Source organism: Pseudorca crassidens, chromosome 15 (genome assembly GCF_039906515.1).
Source record: "Pseudorca crassidens isolate mPseCra1 chromosome 15, mPseCra1.hap1, whole genome shotgun sequence".
NCBI classification, from domain to species: domain Eukaryota; kingdom Metazoa; phylum Chordata; class Mammalia; order Artiodactyla; family Delphinidae; genus Pseudorca; species Pseudorca crassidens.
This window is the reverse complement of record NC_090310.1, coordinates 16,113,977-16,132,157: the sequence shown is the minus strand read 5'-3', so window position 1 is coordinate 16,132,157 and position 18,181 is coordinate 16,113,977. Positions and strand designations below refer to the sequence as shown.

The window sequence follows — 18,181 nt, the reverse complement described above, 5'->3', positions numbered from 1 at the left end:
TTTCTTTCTTTCTTTCTTTTTTTTTTTTGCGGTACGCGGGCCTCTCACTGCTGTGGCCTCTCCCGTTGCGGAGCACAGGCTCCGGACGCGCAGGCTCAGCCGCCATGGCTCAGGGGCCCAGCCGCTCCACGGCACGTGGGACGCCACCAGGGAAACCCCTTTCTGGTTTTCTTAATAATTCTTATCTAGAAGTTAGGAGGAATGGATCAGTGCTAAAGCTGTAGTTGGTAAAGAAGCAGCAGTCACTCAAACTGTGGAGAGGGTTGTGTTTGGTCATTTTTGTGGTCTGGACAATGTTCTCGTTTTCGTGTTCAGGCATGATTATGGAATGGTCTTTCTCTCCATCCATCAGCGACTGGTTTTTGTCTGATGTTGGTGTTCTGTAAAATTGTTTATGCTCAACAAGGCAACACCACAGCCTAGCTAATAGTGCCAGGCCCCCTACTAGCAACACTGAGGCTTCTGAAGGAAGAGTGCAAACTAGCTCCCAGTTGTCATGAGCTGCTTTTCTCTTTTTCACCAGCTACATTTGAAAAATCAGAATTGGCAATCCTTTTGGTAAAACATGGGCTCTTCAGATCACCACAGGACTCATGACTCCCCAGTACCTTGTAACTGGTCTGCCCCACTCATTTACACTCCTACCTTGTCTCCTGGCATTTAAATTTGCACCCCTCACTAGCAGAAAAGGAACCAAGCAAGCCCAGAGAGAAGTGACTTGCCTGATCACACAGTGAACTGATGGCAAGGCGGAAACTACAATTTTGTGTTTAGTTTTCCCTCCAGAGGATCCGTCTGCTAGACATTCAGGTCGATTGTTAAATCTCTGAGGTATCAGCCTCTCAACTGAATGTGGATGGGATTGGATAAAAACACTTCTCACCACACTTTATCAACAACGTGTTCCCAGCTTACTTCTCCTTTCTTTAGGGGTTGGGTGTCTCACGACATCGGCTGGGATTCTAAGGCCTTTGCTCAGCTGCTCCAGCCACTCCTGACCTTCCTTCTGCTTCTCAAATATGCCAAGTGTGTTCCGGCCTGAGGGTCTTTGTATTTGCCCTTGGCTCTGCCAGTAACTCTCCGCCCTCACACCTCCACGGGGCCGCTTCTTCTGAGCTTCAGCTCAGTATCACCTCCTCAAGGAAGCCTTCCATGACGACCTTACCTGCTCACACCCTGCATGCCCTAGCACTACCGCCATCTCCTCTGCGAGGCCACATCCCTCTAGCCTCCTTTAAGAGCGTCCCTTGGTGCTTCGTTCGCTGCTCCCCTCAGTCTGTCAAATGCGCGGGGATAGGAGGCGGGAAACTGTGCCCAATCCCCTGCTTCTCTGAGCCACTTTTCCCTTTACGCCCACGAAGCGCTCTGAGAGCAGAGACACGCGGCAGGGACACCCGTTTCCACAACAGGCTAGTGGCCAAGCGCCTCCTACACCGGGTCTCCAGCACTGGCGACTGGACCGCACTTCCCGCGGCGCCCTACCCCGCTGCAGCCGGCGCTCAACCCCTCCAACGGCCCAAGGCCACTACGCATGCTCCGCACTTCCGGCCCCGCGAGGTCGGGGGCGGGAGCTTGACGCGCCTGCGCAGCTGCTCGCCCGGCTTCCGGGCGGTGCAGGCGCTATGGGTCTGAGGGACAGTGTCTTTGAGTAGCGGCGGTGTAGAGGCGTGCGGGCCCAGAGGTCCGGCCCGAGGGCTCAGGACCGGGGTCTTTGGGAGCGGCCGGGGGGCGCAGAGAGAACCTAGGATCGCTGCCCGCCGCCACCACCAGGCATGTCGGCCGAGGCCTCGGGCCCGGAGGCGGCCGAGGCCCCGTCCCTGGAAGTCCCTAAGCCCTCAGGTCTCGAACCTGGCTCCGCTGCCTACGGTCTCAAGCCACTGACCACGAACAGCAAGTACGTGAAGCTGAACGTGGGCGGCTCGCTGCACTACACGACGCTGCGCACCCTCACGGGACAGGACACCATGCTCAAGGCCATGTTCAGCGGCCGCGCGGAGGTGCTCACTGACGCCGGAGGTACGCGAGCTGCCCTTGCTTACTGTCCTGCGTCCTCCAGATCCACGTCTCCCTTTCCCGTGGTCTTTCCTGGCCCAGTCTCCTCATGCCCGTTCTCTGCCACCGTCCAGTCAGTTCATTCTCACCCCCTCCAGCCCCCACATCCCGTCTCATCCCGCCTGGCTCGGTCATGAGCGCCCTCCCTCCCCCGATCTTTACCCTCAGCAGTAGTAACCAACATTCATGGACATCCCCCGCCCCGCCGCACCATCCACCCCGCCCCTCCAACTACTCTGCCGGGCGCTGTGGTAAGTGATTCAACGTGTCAGCTCCCAATTTTCATGACTGCTTCCCACTGACTCTCCCACCCTTCACGCCTCAGCTCAAAAGACTTGGGAACCAGCCCAGCTGCCAACAACATCCTTCCAGGCACCCTTCATCAGTTTCTTCCACCTGCCCAGCCTTTTGTTCCCCTCTCTACCTCTGCGCTGCCAACAGCCATCCCCGAGAGTTGGAGGATCTTGTCGGTCTCCGTTCCCCTAACGGAGGTTCCTCTACACTCTAGGACTCCATCTGTAAATACAGACTGTAGAAGGAGAGGGCAGCTTTGGGTTTGCCAGGGACGCCAGAGCGGAGAGTGGACAGTTCTCTTTGGCAGGCGAGCCCCTTACCTTCCCGAAGTGTTGCATTCAGGTCTGGGCCCCATATGCCCAAGTGGAACCTTAAAGTTTGGTGGCAGGGTTGAGGGTGGTGGAGGTGGAGTGGATTCAGAAGGGGTTAACGAGGGTTGTGAGAGCAGGAAAGTAAAATTTGGGGAGGTAGAGCTCAGCCTTCAAATACCTGAAGGTGAAGAATTTATTTATTCAATAAGTATTTGTAAAATGCCAGTGCGGGAGATAGTTTGGTACACAAATCTGATAAGCTAAGCCTTATGGAGTTTTCTTTTTTTGTGGGGGCAGGGGGAGAATAAGCAAGTAAACATACTAAAACAAAAGCGAATGTGTAATTTCAGATAGCAATAAGTATATTATGAAGAATAGAATGAAGAATATATATCTTTATATTCTATGAAGAATATAAAGGTTAAAATGGTAGTAAACTGGACGGTGGGGTGGACATTCTAATTAAATAGGATGGTCAGAATTAGCACAAGAGGTTAGAGGTTTATTGATAAGGTAATCTGTACGAACTCTCTGATGGTGAGAACCTTCTCAGTGTAGCACAGACTTGGGAGGGAATTAATTCTCTGTGGCTGGCTGTGTTAAAAAGGGGCTTATGGGAGAACTCACTGGAGATGTTTTAAAGGGATTTTCTTAGCTATGGCACAGGCTTGAGACAGATCAGTATTAAGACTTGTGGCTTTCGAATCCTTCTTTCATAAAAATTTAGTAGCTCCACAGCCTTTAGCAAAGCCATCCTTCCTCCTGCCTCTCCCCACCACACCAGGTTGGGTGCTGATTGACCGGAGCGGCCGCCACTTTGGTACAATCCTCAACTACCTGCGGGACGGGTCCGTGCCACTGCCTGAGAGTACCAGAGAACTGGGGGAGCTTCTGGGCGAAGCACGCTACTACCTGGTACAGGGACTGATTGAGGACTGCCAGCTGGCACTGCAGGTGAGGGTCCCTTCCCCACCTCCTGAGTCCCACCCCTATGCTCATGTCCCTGGGAGAGCTGCCCAAGCAGTTAGCTGTTAAGATATTAAAGAAAAACAAAAGGAAGTATGGGGCACTGCCTGGAGGAGTTGCCTCTGGCCTGCCTCTGACTGGCCATGACACCAGAGAATTTGGGGGTACTGTCCTGTGCATTTCTGCTGTCTCAGGCAGGGCCCCCCTCACCACCTCATGCCAAGACTACTGCAGTGGTTAAATGACTACTGTCTCTGTTTCTTGCTGTTTCTACCCAGCCAATCCAGCTGTTACACTAGCACCTGAATAATGATCCTTAAACACCATCCCAATTTATTCTCTCCCTTGCTCAGAAATCCCAAATAATGCCCTTGTCCCACTAAGGGAAAAAAAAAAAATCTGAATTTAAATTGGAATATAATGACCTCCATGATCTGGTCCTATCCTGGGAGGCAGCATTCCATCCCTCCCAGGGCTTTAAATAATTCTTTTTTTTCTAGCAGTGAAATACTATAGAAGCAGTCACACCCAATAAAACAGGGTTGGGGGTTCCAGGGCCCCACCTGCTGGGCTTCTTTTCTGGGCATCTCTTAGGATTCTGAGAAGAGTTTGGAAAGCACAGCCAGGAGATATGGGTTAAGTGTCACTCCACCACAGCTGACTGAGTGACCTTGAGTGAGTCAATTCCTACCTCTGGCATTCTGTTCTCATGTTCCAAAAGATAGGGAAATGAGAAAAATATGTGCAGTGTAGTGAGTTTCACATAAAGCCTTTTATTCTGTTCTATTTTTACAATGTGAAAAGTGTCCTTTTATGATACAATATTAATAGGAGATTGTAAGAATTTTTTTTGATGCCCTTTATATTCAATATATTAAAAAGTGGCAACTATGAACAACTTTCTGTTATCTTGGGGAATACTTATTGGACCTTGAAATCCAAAAGTATAGAATTCCTTTGGGCGATATCTATGTTTTTCAAGCTTTTTGACTGCATCTCATAGAGATGCATAAAATGCATTTTATACTTGCATATATATGACTGAATTAAGTTTTATAAAATGATACTTTTAGTGAAATACACTCTGACATATTCTGTTTTCTTTCTTTCTGATGCCGTTTGGAACCTATTAAATTTATTTCATGACCCATTAGTGGGTTACCACTTGCAGTTTAAAAAACATCAAACTAGATGATTTTGGAAGTGCATTCCTGTTCTGTAACTTTACATTTATCTAATGTTATCTCACATCCACTGTGTGTTAGGATTGGTTCTTTTACCTTCTTCTACCCCTGTTTGACATAAAAAGAAACATGAGGGAAGCTGAGGATATATTCAAGGTGAAAGAGCCGGTAAGCAGCAAAGCTCAGAGTCAACCCCAGGTGCCTGACTCCCAAGTGCAGTGCTTTTTCTTCTGTGCTCAGCTGCCTCCTTTGCAAGCTTCCCCGAGACCATTCTCATTCCCCACTCCACTCAGCTAGAATATGCTTGTTTGTTTGGAGGTTTGGGGTTTGGAGTTTTTTGTTTGCTTGTTTCTTTCTTCCTTTTTGGCCGCCCCGTGTACCATGCGGGATCTTAGTTCCCCGACCAGGGATCGAACCCGTGCCCCCTGCAGTGGAAGCTGGGAGTCTTAACCAGTCGACCACCAGGGAAATCCCGTTGTTTTTAAGATTCTGGTACAGAGAATTGAGTTCAGCATACTTCTCAGTGTGTGACACTTAAACATCATTAGTCTATGCAGATCTTTTCTCTTTTTATTTTTTCCTTCATTCCCAGTCCCCTGCCCACTTCCCTTTTCCCCATAGGTACCCCTCCAGTTCTAATGTTTTAATACATTTCCTTGGATTATGTTTGTACCATTAAAAAACTAAAACATTGTTTTGTATACACATGTATTTTAAATTTCCATAAATGTCATTGAGCTATGGATTGTGTGTTCTGTTTCTTAATTCAACACTTTTTCCAAGTTCTATTCATGCTGCTGTATGTACATTTAGTTCTTTGCTTCTGACCGCTGCACAGGAATCTATGGTGTGCATTCAACCATATTTTATTTATACATTCCCCTGAGGTTGGAAACCTAGATTGCCTCCCGCTTCCTGCCCCCACAAACGATGCCACCATGAGCATCTTTGTACGTGTGCCCTTGTGGGTCCTGGGTCAGTGTTTCTCATGACTGTAGCTGGGAATGGAATTGGTGGGCCGCAGGACACATGCAAACGAATTTCAGCAAGTATCATCAGATTACTCTCCCAAATGGCTGTAGCACCTTGTACTCTTGATGAGCAGTGCATAAGGAATCCTGTTTCTGCGTATCCTCAGCAACTCATGGCATCACCCAGCATTCTAATTTTGCTAATCTGATTGGTATAGAGTGATTTCATTTTAATTTGCGTGCTTCTGATTACTAATTAGATTGAGCATCTTTTCACATACTAGCTTTTTTGGTTTCCCCTTCAGTGAATTGCCAATTCATATTCTTTACCAAATTTTCTACTGAGTTTCCTATCTTTTTCTTGTTGTTTTGCAGGAGATTCTTACATATTTTAGCTTAGTTCCTAGGGAGAATTAAGCCCTATTACTCTAAGGCATGTACTTTACATAATAAATTAACTTCTCCTGTGCATCTAGAATGGTACTATTTATCTGACATTCTCAGAAGAGTTGGGAAAATAGTTACTCAGATTATTTGCTGGGTTTTGATATTCAGTGAGGAAGCCCAGTTGAGAAAGTGTGTTTTAGATAATAATTTCTAGTCAGTTTTAGATGTTACCAATAATTTCTCTTAGAATGTCACCTGTCTGTGGCATCTGTTGTTGAATAGAAATTATTCTTTTTAATTATAAATAAATGTTTATTATTTTTAAAGCAGTCTATAAGTATTGTAGAAATTTAGAAAACACAGATCATCAAAATAATAAAAGCACCAAATATCATTCTAGGTCTTTTCCTGTGTGTGTGTTTGCCAAAATATGATTATGCTGTGTGTGCTGTTTTGTAGTACGCTTTTTGTTTGTTAATAATTGCCGTCTTTCCATGTCAGTGAAATTTTATATAACATGAGGGGCATATACACATTTCTCTGTTTGTTCCAGAAATGTCTTTTATAGATGGTTCATCTAAACCAGGACCCGATCTAGATCCTTGCATTACATCTGGTCATTATGTTCTTTTTCCAACCCAAGCAGTCCCTTTTTTCTCAAAATACTGACTTTCTCATAATACTGACCATCAGTTGTCCTTCACAGTGACCTGCTCTCCAAATTCGCCTGATGTGGTTTGTTACCCTACCCTATCCTGAGTTTTCTATAAATTAGATGGTAGATTTAAAAGCTTGATATTAAACATTTTGGTTGGAAAGCGTGTTAAGTAATGTTACATATATCATACTGTGTTATATCGAGACCTACAATATTGTTAATATGACCCATCATTAGTGATGCTCAGTATTGGCCCCTAGATTCAGATGATGATGGTTTGATCCCTCCATCGTAGTTACACTTCCTTGTTGCTAACTATAAAGTAATTTAGGCATTTTATGAATGGCAGTTACCTATCAACCACACATCCATTTATAATTCTCACCTGAATCAATAATTTCATTAGGGTTGTAGAATAATTATAATTCCTTCAACATTATTACGTGAAATTATTTATAAAGTCATGCTTTTCATTGTCAACTGGAGAGATTCTTGATTTTGATATAGTCACATTCCTCTTTTTATTTTTCTAATGGTGTATCCTCTTAGGATCTTGTTTAAGAAGTTCATTCTACATTTTTTATTAGCTTTATAGTTTTACCTTTTCTATATGGAATTCACTGTCATAAATGCGAATTATGAAGGGATTCAACTGTTTTTTGTCCTCTGTGGACTGAGCTAGTTTTCTCAATGCCATCTACTACACAATCTGTGGTAGCCAGCATCCAAGATGGCCACCAGCAATTCTTGCCTCTTGCTTATTCAGGCTCTTGCTTAGTCCCCTCCCACACTGAATAGGGCTGACCTATGTAACCAGTAGGAGATTGCAGAGATGATAGTGTGTGACTTCTAAAGCTAGGTCATAAAAGACCCACAGCAGTTTCTGCCTCTCTTGGATCACTCACTCTGGGGAAGCCAGCTGCCATGTGAGCATATTCATGCAGCCCTAAGGGAAAGGTCCACTTGGTGAGGAACTGAAGGCTCCTGCCAACAGCCAGCACAGACTTCCAGCCAAATTGGTGAACTATCCCAGAATTGGATCCTTTAGGCCCAATCAAGTCTTCAGATAACTACAGCCCTGGTCAACACTTGGACTCCAACTTCATGAGAGACCCTCGGCCAGGACCACCTAACTAAGCCAGTCTCAAGCTCCCAACCCACAGAAACTGTGTGAGATAATAAATGTTTATTGTTGTTTTAAGCTGCTAAGTTTGTACTAATTTGTTACCCAGTAACGGATAACAGATTTTGGTATCTGGAGTGGGGTTCTGCCGTAACAAAAACCTAAAATGTGGGAGCGGCTTTAGAACTGGGAAGAGGGCAGAAGCTGGAAGGACTTGAGAACAGTGTTAATAAAAGCCTAAAGAGCTTTAAAGAGTATTCGTAGAAGTCTGATGACCTTTGGGGAGGCTGCAGTGTGGAACATGTTTACTGGAAAGTGGTAGAAAGGGGATCCTTGTTATATAGTGGCAGAAGTAGCAACACTGTCTCCTACAGTAATGTAGAAAGTAGAAAACATACTAATGATCTGGGTGATCTAGCTAAAGAAATTTCCAGATAGAATGTTGAAGTGCCACAGGTTTCTTGTTGCTTATAGTGAAACAGAAGAGGAGAGGGTAAGCTAAAGGAAAAAGAATTGAACAAAAAGGAGCCAGGAATTTTGGGGGCTTGAAAATTCCCAGTCTTGCAGATAACAACTGATGTTAAAATCAGCAAATAGCTTCCAGGCAAAGATCAAACACAGGGCATTCTCAGTAAAACATGGTCTAAAGATGAAGCTGAGGATGTGATTGTAAAATCCCTTAAGACCTCAGAAATATCCAAGAAGATGCCTCAGAGAACCATTCAATCAAATAATAGCACTTCTAAGAAGCTTAAGGCTATTGTCAGGCAGCAGTCTCAGCATAAGCCCAAAGTAGAGAAGAGCTTATCTCACAAAGATGTGTGGGTGAGGCTTTTGTCTAATGAACTGAACCCCAGGACTCACAAGACACCCATTAAGTTTTTAAGAGAATTATATTGGCAGAAACACTGCCAGCTTAGACTGGAAGGGACAGAGACAGTACAAGAGGAGAAGAAGCCTTTGGACCCTCGAAGTTCTACAGGCAGAAAGCAGGCTAAGGAAACTATGGAGCTGCAAACACGGACTGTCTTTCATGGAAATGGAAGGATGACTCAGGTCAGAGCCAAGAGCCATAGAGAATCATTCCTGGACAGGAGTAGACATCAGAGAGCTCCCAATATTTGTCCAACTGGATTACAGAATTTCTGTGAAGCAGTGACTTCTCTGTGCCTCCTGCACCCCTCCTCACCTTTTGAACAAGAGTGTTTATCCTAATGCCTGTTGCACATGTTGCATGTGGAGTGTGTGGAAGAGATAACTAGTCTCTTTAGTTCACAGGTCATCAGATCCAGAGAAAATGTACCTAAGGAGCTATAGTTAAGGAACACCTCCCAAGGAGCATCGTCCCCACCTGGACCTGATTTAGATGACCAGATTCTGTACTTCAGTGCTGTAATAGGATGGGACTTTGGGGGATCTTGGGAGGGGGTGAGTGTGTTTTGTGTATGGGAGGGATTTGAATCAATGGGAGCCAGAAAGCGGACTGTGGAGCCAGCCTCCAAGGCAGTCCCCAATGATTCTTGTTCCCTAGTACTCATTGCCTTGTGTTGTTCCCGCCCACACTGAATAGGGCTAACAGAACTAGGTCATAAAAGACAGTGAGGCCTCCACCTTGCTCTCTCTTGGATTATTTGCTCTGGAGAAGCCAGCTGCCATATTGTGAGGACACTCAAGCAACCCAACGGAGAGGTCTAAATGACAGGGATCAGATATTTCCTGCCAATAGCCAGCCTGAACTTGCCAGCCATTTGAATAAGCTTTCTCAGAAACAAATCTTCCAAACCCAGACATGCCTTCAGATTACTGCAGCCCCACCTGACTTGACTGTAACCTTGTGAGAGACCCCATGCCAAAAACATTCAGCTAAGCCACTCCTGAATTCCTGAATATCTATTCTGACCCACAGAAATGGGTAATAAGTTATTTGCTGTTGGTTTAAGCTGTTCAGTTTGGGGACAGTTTGTTATACAGTGATAACTAATACACACTTGCCCCACTGATTTGTGATGTTCTCTCTATAAATATCAGTTCTCCTATATACACCAGTCTGTTTCCAAGTTCTCTATTGTGTTTCATTGTTTTTGTTTGTTTCTGCACCAGAACTACATTGTTTTCATTATTATGGCTTTGTAAGATATTTTAGTATCTGGGAGGGTCAATCTCTTCTCTTGCTTGACTCTTTTTAAAAATTGACCTAAGTAACAGTAGACTTATTCTTCCAAATTAATTTTAGAAAAAGTCTTAGGAGTTTCTCAAAAAAAAAAATCTGCTGGAATTTGTATTAGAATTGCACATCTAGTTTTTAGGTTGGGAGAGGTGAGAGGGGTTTTGGCATGAAGATTCTAGAAAGCAGAGAAGAGGAAAGAAACCTATGTGTCTGGTTCTGATTCTCCCTCCAGCCTTCCACCTAGCCCAGTTCATTCATTCACCAGATATTTATTCATCTACTGTAAATTGATACTTATTGTCTAGGTAGAGACCATGAGCAAATATACCAAAAAATGAGAAAATATGAGGAACTGAGTGCCATGAAGAAAGTGAACTGATAGTGTGAAAAAGAAGAAGTAGAGGAGGCTGCTTAGCCAGGGAGCTTAGGGTGGAGGACCAGCACCCTCCTAGGGGTACTGTTTGAGTTGAGATCTGAATGGCATGAAGGGGCCAGCCATGCAACCGAGTGCAGGCTGTTGCCAGCAGTGGCAGCTGCAAAGGGCCTGGTGGGCACAAGCTGGATGCGCGAAGGAACAGGTGGGGCTGAAGTCCAGCAGGCAGGGGAGAGTGGTAGAGACGAGATCAGAGTTCGCATCCTGCAGAGTCTTGTGTGGACTACTAAGGAGTCTGGATTTTTTTCCCAAAGGCAACAAGCAGTTTTTGAAGGCTTTTAGGTTGGGGAGTGAGTGACCTCTGGTTGTGCTGTTAATCACCTTCCGCTTCTTCTCCAGCAAAAAAGGGAGAACCTGTCCCCGCTGTGCCTCATCCCCACGGTGACATCTCCCCGGGAGGAGCAGCAGCTCCTGGCCAGCACCTCCAAGGTGAGGCCCCTGAGCCCTGTAGGGTGGAGGCTGGGGGCCTATCCCGGCAGCCTGACCCCCACCCTTCTCCATCCTTTCTCCCGCAACAGCCCGTGGTGAAGCTCCTGCACAACCGCAGTAACAACAAGTACTCCTACACCAGGTGACCCCCTCAGGGGCGGGGAGGTGCACTGGGTGGAATCCTGGGCTCAAGCACAGCTCTGCCCCTGGCCCAAGGGGAGGATTATGGCCGCATGGGGGCGGGGGGTGGGGGGTGAAAAGAATCCTGCCTGGATGCAAATTCTAGCTCTGCCACTTACCCACTGGGTACTTTGGACAGGTCATTTTCACTTCTGAGCTTCACTTTTATCATCAGTAAACTGGGGTCCAGGTGAGCATCAGATGATAATTACTAGCATTTCTTATAAGAGGCATGGCTCTGAGTGCTTTGCATATACTTCCTCACATAATCCTCACAATTGTTTGAAGGAGGTATTGTTGTGATCTCCATTTTACAGATGAGGCAACTGAGGCACCGAGAGGTGAAGTAACTTGCTGAGTGTCACTCAGTTAAAAAGTGGTAGAGCTAGGATGCCAGGTGAGGTCGCTTGGCTCCAGAACCTGCATGGGGTAGCCACTCTGCTGTGCTGGGATTTGCTGAGCAAATGCTGCTTCCGTTCTGAGGCCTCCTTAGCCTGGCCCCAGGGGTGGAGGAAGCTCCATTCTGGGCACCAAACTCCTAGGTAGGACTAGAGTGCTAGATATATGGGCCCCTAAGCTTGGGGGAACAGAGGGAGGAAGCCATTTGTGCTGAGCCTCTTGGCCCCCTGGTCCTCAGCACTTCAGATGACAACCTACTTAAGAACATCGAGCTGTTTGACAAACTGGCCCTGCGCTTCCATGGGCGGCTGCTTTTCCTCAAGGATGTTCTGGGGGATGAGATCTGCTGCTGGTCTTTCTACGGGCAGGGCCGCAAAATCGCCGAGGTGTGCTGCACCTCCATTGTCTATGCCACGGAGAAGAAGCAGACCAAGGTCAGAAGGGGTTCAGGGCCTGGTCAGGGAGGGCTGTGGTGGTGGGCAGGACGAGCACCCTGGACAAAGGCAGCTCAGCAGATCAGGCAGGGGAAATCCATCACCGGAGTTCTAAGTTCTGGGGTCTTAGTTCTGTAACCTTGGGCAAGTCATCTGACTTCTGTGGGTCTCTGCTTCTCTACCTGTGAAAGGAGGGTGTTGGATTAGAGTGGGATTCTTAATCTAGGCCAGTTGGGTTTCAAGGCTATCTTGAAAGAGTGTGCAGTTTTGGGAGTGGGTATGCATTTTTCTATATAGAAGGACCATAGTTGTCATTAGAATTTCAGAAGGATCCATGACCCAGAGTAGGTTCTTAAAACTTCAGGTGCTTAGAACACACTGAGGTTGTAGGCCCTGAGTCATTAACATGGCAATCATCAGCAGATACGTCCTGAGCACTGCAAGAGGCTTGAAATCAAGGCGAATAAGATTCTGAGTAAAGTACAAGCCCTCTGTCATGACGTCTGGCCCCTGAAGATCTTATCAGCCTGGTCCCTTCTGACCTTGACATGAAGGATGTGCCTCAGATACACTGGAGATCTTGAAAGTCTCTTAAGCACCCAGTGCTATTTCACACCCCCCTACCTTTGCACACACTATTCCCTCTTCTTGGAATTACTTTTCCTCATTCCTGTCTGCCTAATGGACTTGTGCTTAATCTTTAAGACCTAAGCCAAGCATCACTTTCTCTGGGACACCACTCATGAACTTTCAGCCCAACAACCCCAGACAAAGTTGGTCATACCCCCCTGTCAGCCAAACACAATGTTGATTGTAGTCTGCTGGGGATGGGGGAGTAGGAGTGTTTACTTCAGCAGCAAGGAGTTAGCTTCTTGAGAGTAGAGCTGAATCTTTTTTTCCCCCCCATCTCTGTAGCACTAGCCAGGCCTTTATCACGCCGCAGAAGCTAGGAAACATTTATTGAATGCGTGAATGAGTGAATAATCCAGTTTCCAAGTAGCTTCCTCTGTAATTGGGAAGACAGGAAGATAAACCAGTAATGAGAATGCAGCTTGTTAAAGTTTTTTTGTTTATATCCCTCCAAGCCACACAAGGGGAACCCCTAACCACCTCTTCATCCCGTACTACTCTCCTTCACCCTGCCTTGTTGCTTTGGCCTTGCACTGATCTTCAGATACACTAAGCGAGTTCCTGACCCCAGAGCTGTTCCCTTCCCAGACTGATCTGTCTCTAGCTCTCCATCTGGTTCCTTCCCTCCTTTCCTTTGGCTATTGGTCAGATGTCACCTTCTCAGTGAGGCCTTCTCTGAGCTCCCTCTTTAAAGTTGTAACATTCCTGGCGGTGGCCATCTCCACACCCTTTTCCTGCTATAATTTTTCCGTAACATTTATCGTCATCTGACACTTTATATCTTATTACATATATGTCTGGGTCCTCGCCCTAGAATGTAAACTTCCTGCGGACAGGAACTTTGCCTGTTTTGTTCACTGCTATATTCCCATTGCCCAGAACAACACCTGGTACAGTGCAGTCACTCAGTAAATATTTGTCAAATGAAAAGATATACCAAGAAAAAAAAAAAAAAAGATATACCAAGAGACTTGGCAACAAAGGACAGAAAACAAATAACTCTCTGCCTGACTTCAGAGCTGGACCTTGAAGTATAAGTGTGACTTAGCTGAGCAAAGAAGTTGCAAAGAGGAGAGTCCAGGCTAAAGGAACCTGTGACTGCAGAGGCTATAAGGAGTGGCGAGACAGTGCAGGAGCAGCCTGGGGGAGGGGATGGCTGCGTAAGAGTGGAGCCAGAGGGAGGGAGCTGGGGGTTGCTGGCCTTTTGCAGGTGGAATTCCCAGAGGCCCGGATCTTTGAGGAGACCCTGAACATCCTGATCTACGAGACTCCCCGAGGCCCAGACCCAGCCCTCTTGGAGGCCACAGGAGGTACAGCTGGAGGTGGCGGGGCAGGCCGAGGGGAGGACGAGGAGAACCGAGAGCACCGTGTCCGCAGAATCCATGTCCGGCGCCACATCACCCACGACGAGCGTCCTCACGGCCAACAGATTGTCTTCAAGGACTGAGCTTTGCCCCGAGTCTTCCTCTGGCCGCTGGGACCCAGTCCGTCTCTCTCTTCCTCCCCTTCCCAGACCTTTGCCCCGGCTTTGCTGGCCAAGTCGTGGGTCCTTCTTCCATCCCTTCATTGCATGGTACAGTTCACTTTGGCCCTTTTCCATCCATTCCCACCTCATTGCTAACCACAGAGTACATTCCAGCCCCTCCCATTAGAGGCCTTCAGAAGGCCTACATTGGTTGCCTCCTCCCCATCCTTGTCCTGCCCTCTTCCCTCACCAGCTGGTTTAGAAGGATTTAGAATTCCCTTTGTCTTTTTTTAGGACATTGTACACACCAAAGTGTCAAGCCAGCCCTTAATAACACCCACCACATTCTGAGCCGCCTCCTCACCATTGTGCAGGGCAGTTTGCCTCCCTCCTGCTTCCCCAACATCCTCCCTACCTCCTTAACTTTGTACTAGGTGGGCCTGGGCCTGTACCAGGTCAGCATCTTCTCAATTTTTTTCATATTATTTATTATTATAATTTTCTATTAAATTATTGGAATAAAGTTGAGTTGAGGGTCTGGTGCTGGCTCCCAGAGAAAGGGCCAGGTATATGGCTTGTTAGGGAGGTACCTGGCTAGTTGGATGGGAGAAGACACAGACCCCTGCCCCCAGCCTTTCCCTGGGCTGGTAGCTGGGAAGAAAGTAGTCAGGAGTTAGGAGAGGATTTTAAAATCTATATTTCGGTGTTCACTGGCCAGTTCCCACCCTCAGCCCCACCCCACCCCCTGCAATGGAGAGGTGGTCCTGGCTGCCACTCAGGCCATCCCCGAGCGCAGCATCTCTCCAGCCCAGATGTCTGAAGGGAGCACCTTCCTTCAAGGGTCTGGTGCGAAGACAAAGTCGAGGGCCTGGCGTTCAGCCCCAGCCACATTGGGATGCCAAAGGTCCACGATGAAGACCACTCGAGGCCCATCTTCGGGAGAGCCTAGGGCACGTGGGGATGGAGACAGCAGAGCAGCTGACATTAAGTACTTACAAGCCAGAGCACTCACCAAATACTCATAAACGCAAACACTTTATAAATAAGTGCCAGTGTTCTAATCCTTTATGGGTATTAACTCTTAATCATCAGAACAAACTGTGAGGTAGTACCATAAGTGTTCTCATTTTATGCAAAGTAACTGAGGCACAAAGAGGTTAAATAACTTGCCCAAGGTCACACTGCTAATGCCAGAGGTAGGACAGGAACCCAGGGGGTCGAGGCCCAGGGTCTCGTGCTATGAACCACTTTGCTGTGCACTTACATTAACTTATTTAATCCTTGCAGTCACTTGGTAAAAGAAGGCGGTTGCCCTATCTCACGGGTGATTGGAGAAATCATGTGACTTGTTCAAGGGCATGCAATTAGAAAATGGTGGTGTAGGACAGGAAGCCAGTTGGGCCCGATTCTGCAGCCTCTAGTCTATTCCCCTTAACTCTTTAGTCACTCATCCCTCCTAGCAGAATGGGAGCCCCATTACCATTATGAGCCACTGTATGCAGGAAGGAGTCGTCCACCAGTAGACAGTGTCCCTCAGCCCAGCACTGGGGCTCACCCCCGACCACCAGCTCACAGCCAGGGGGGATCTTCAGGCCTGTAGAAAGAGATCCGGGCCTCCAACATTCCTGCCTCCATCGAAGGGGCCCACCCCATTCAGTCAAAAAGCAGATCCGAGAGTCTTAAATGCTAGGTTCTATGGTGGTCCCTCCTCGTTCTCTGGAAGGTGACCCACGTAAAATTACAATACAGTACTGGATGAAAGAAATGCTAGGAGACAGAAAATGCAGTGCAAAGCACAATGTATTCTGTTTCAGAGAAGAGGGAAAGCTTCCTAAAAGAAGCAGCATCTCCTCTTGGGCTTCTGACAGTTTAACTCAAGAACCTACTGTGTGTTAGGCCCTCTCTCCCCCAAAGGTATAAAACATGGCTCCATCCTGCCAAGGACCACACACTGGGGTGCAGAAAACTGAGGAGCCAACTTAAACGATGGGGAAGAGGAAGACATTCCAGAGGAGGTGGGCATTTGAAAGTGTGAGTCGTGAAGGCTACGTAGGAGTTTTCCAGGAGGTGATAAGGGGGAAAGACATTCTAGGCTAAGAGCATGTGTGTGGCATCTGCCAGGATCAGCCAGAAGGCGTTCATGATTTAGGGCATGGTGGGAGAGAAGGGGAAGAAGGGAACAGGTAGGAGATAAGGAGAAAAGATCTGGCCTTGCTCCAGATCTCTTCAAAGCCAGTGTGCTCTGAAGTGTAGAACACATTCAACTGGTAGCACAGGAGATGATTATAGGCAAAACAAAGTCATGGCATTAAACAACAATCAGAAGACAAGTCTTTTTTTCTCCCCATTTTCTTTCATTCTCTAAAACACTGAAAAGAAAATCTCAGTTTGGTGCTACCATAACTTTAACATCCCCCCTAACATTGCCCTTTTTATGTTTATTTTTCCTTTGGGGCCATGTCCTGCGTCTTGTGGGATCTTAGTTCCCGGACCAGGGATCGAACCCAGGCCCTCAGCAGTGAAAGCACAGAGTCCTAACCACTGGACCACCAGGCAATTCCCAACATTGCTCCTTTTTAAAGGAGGAGAGTGTAGGCTTCAGCCACAGACTAGGATACTTCGCTAGAATTTTTAAAGCTTTCTTTTTTTAAGTTTAAACTTATTTTTATGAATAATTCCTATTTAGGTCAAGTAATACTGATTATCATTTTTCTATAAAGATTCCTTTTAAATAAGTAAAACAAAACATTGTGGGGAGTCAATATGAAGAAACAGTACAGGTGGTAAATGACTATGGAAAAGCTTATGAAGATGGTTTGCAGATCATTGAAGCTCAGGAAATGCTGCTGTGGGCGACAGGGAGTCAAGGAAGATTTCCGAGAAGAAAGGCATGATCAGAGTCACAGTGTAGAAAGCTATGATGGCAGAGAAGAGAGTCTGGAGGGGGAATCGTGGAGGCGAGGAGGCTGTTTGTAAGTAGCATCCACTTACCCAGGTGGCATCTGACTCGGGCATTGGTGGGCCCACAGCGGCCCTCGAGCCGGGCCCCAGGCAGGAGGACGGAAAAGCCAGCATTGCCGAAGGTGTTGGCACTCATAAAGCTTCGCAGCCCCCTCAGTGCCCGATAGGCCCCCGGGCACCGGCGGCAGTTGCTGGGTTGGCACCGGCCTGCTTGGTATAGCAGGAGCTGGTAGCACCCAGGGGCCAGTGGTGGGGACCAGCCCCGAGGCAGAGGGGTAGTCCCTGAGAAGTCCCAGCTCACAGCCCCGAAGTCCCTCAAAATGGCAGGGAAGCTGCTCTCCAGGAGCTCCACATCATGCCGCTGGGCATCCCGTGGCACGAAGGGGGCTGAGGGCAGGTCTGGCAGGAAAAGCAGGCCTGGGCGCTGAATGCCCAGGACCCCTGGCCCTCCCCCAGGGCCTGGGCTACCCTGAGCCGCCCGCCTCACCCTACCCATCCCTGCCCAAGAGTAGCGCCTGGCGTAGGCCCGAAGGCGACGGCTCACTAGGCCTTCTGTCCTAGGTCCTTCCACAGACTCCCCAGAGCTCCGTGGGCTTGGTCTGCCAGCCTCAGAGCACCCTCCAGGCCTACCACTGACAGCCCCAGCCCGACTCCCAGCCCCTAGGGCCTGCATATCTTGGGAGCCCAGGCGGTAGCAGTACCAGAGGAAGAGGGAAGTGAGAGCTCCAAGGAGCAGGGTAAGGGCAGATGAGGCCAGAGGCAATGGCCATGCAGGCATGATGGGCAGGGAGGCCCTGGCCAAGAGGCCTGGGGCATCTTCCAGACCCCAGTTCCCTTGTCCCCCCAGTTCTCCACCGGTTCCTTCCATGGCTCCTCCCTGGTTACACCCTGGGCTGTTTCCCTTCCACATTCCTACTCTTGGTTCTCTCTCCTTCCGAGGTCCTCTCTCCACCTTGTACCTCCTGCTTTCTCGCTTCCTTCATGCACCTCTAACTCTCCTTTCCTTCCTCTCCTTCTGCCTCTCTCTCCTCTCTCCTCTACTTCTTTCTCCTTCCAACTCTCTCCTCCTCCTCTTTCACCTCTTTCCTCCTCTTCTTTCTCCTTAGGGCAGTTTCCTCTCTCTCCAGTTTCCTGCCT

General features: G+C 47.8%; 2 protein-coding genes across 2 annotated transcripts; one reads left to right on the top strand and one right to left on the bottom strand.

Moving 5' to 3' along the window:
- Window positions 1-1,567: 1,567 nt before the first annotated feature.
- KCTD13 (potassium channel tetramerization domain containing 13) lies at window positions 1,568-15,129 on the top strand. The gene is made up of 6 exons (XM_067706183.1): window positions 1,568-2,016; window positions 3,442-3,611; window positions 10,886-10,975; window positions 11,065-11,117; window positions 11,793-11,988; window positions 13,829-15,129. Exons 1-6 carry the CDS (start codon window positions 1,773-1,775, stop codon window positions 14,063-14,065), a joined length of 990 nt encoding a protein of 329 aa, XP_067562284.1. The 5' UTR covers window positions 1,568-1,772; the 3' UTR covers window positions 14,066-15,129.
- On the bottom strand, window positions 14,889-18,020 carry ASPHD1 (aspartate beta-hydroxylase domain containing 1). Its single transcript, XM_067706186.1, has 3 exons — window positions 17,075-18,020; window positions 15,564-15,677; window positions 14,889-15,028 (listed from the first exon to the last, which is right to left on the bottom strand). The coding sequence occupies exons 1-3, from the start codon at window positions 17,952-17,954 to the stop codon at window positions 14,919-14,921; spliced, it is 1,104 nt and encodes a 367-aa protein (XP_067562287.1). The 5' UTR covers window positions 17,955-18,020; the 3' UTR covers window positions 14,889-14,918.
- Window positions 18,021-18,181: the final 161 nt, after the last annotated feature.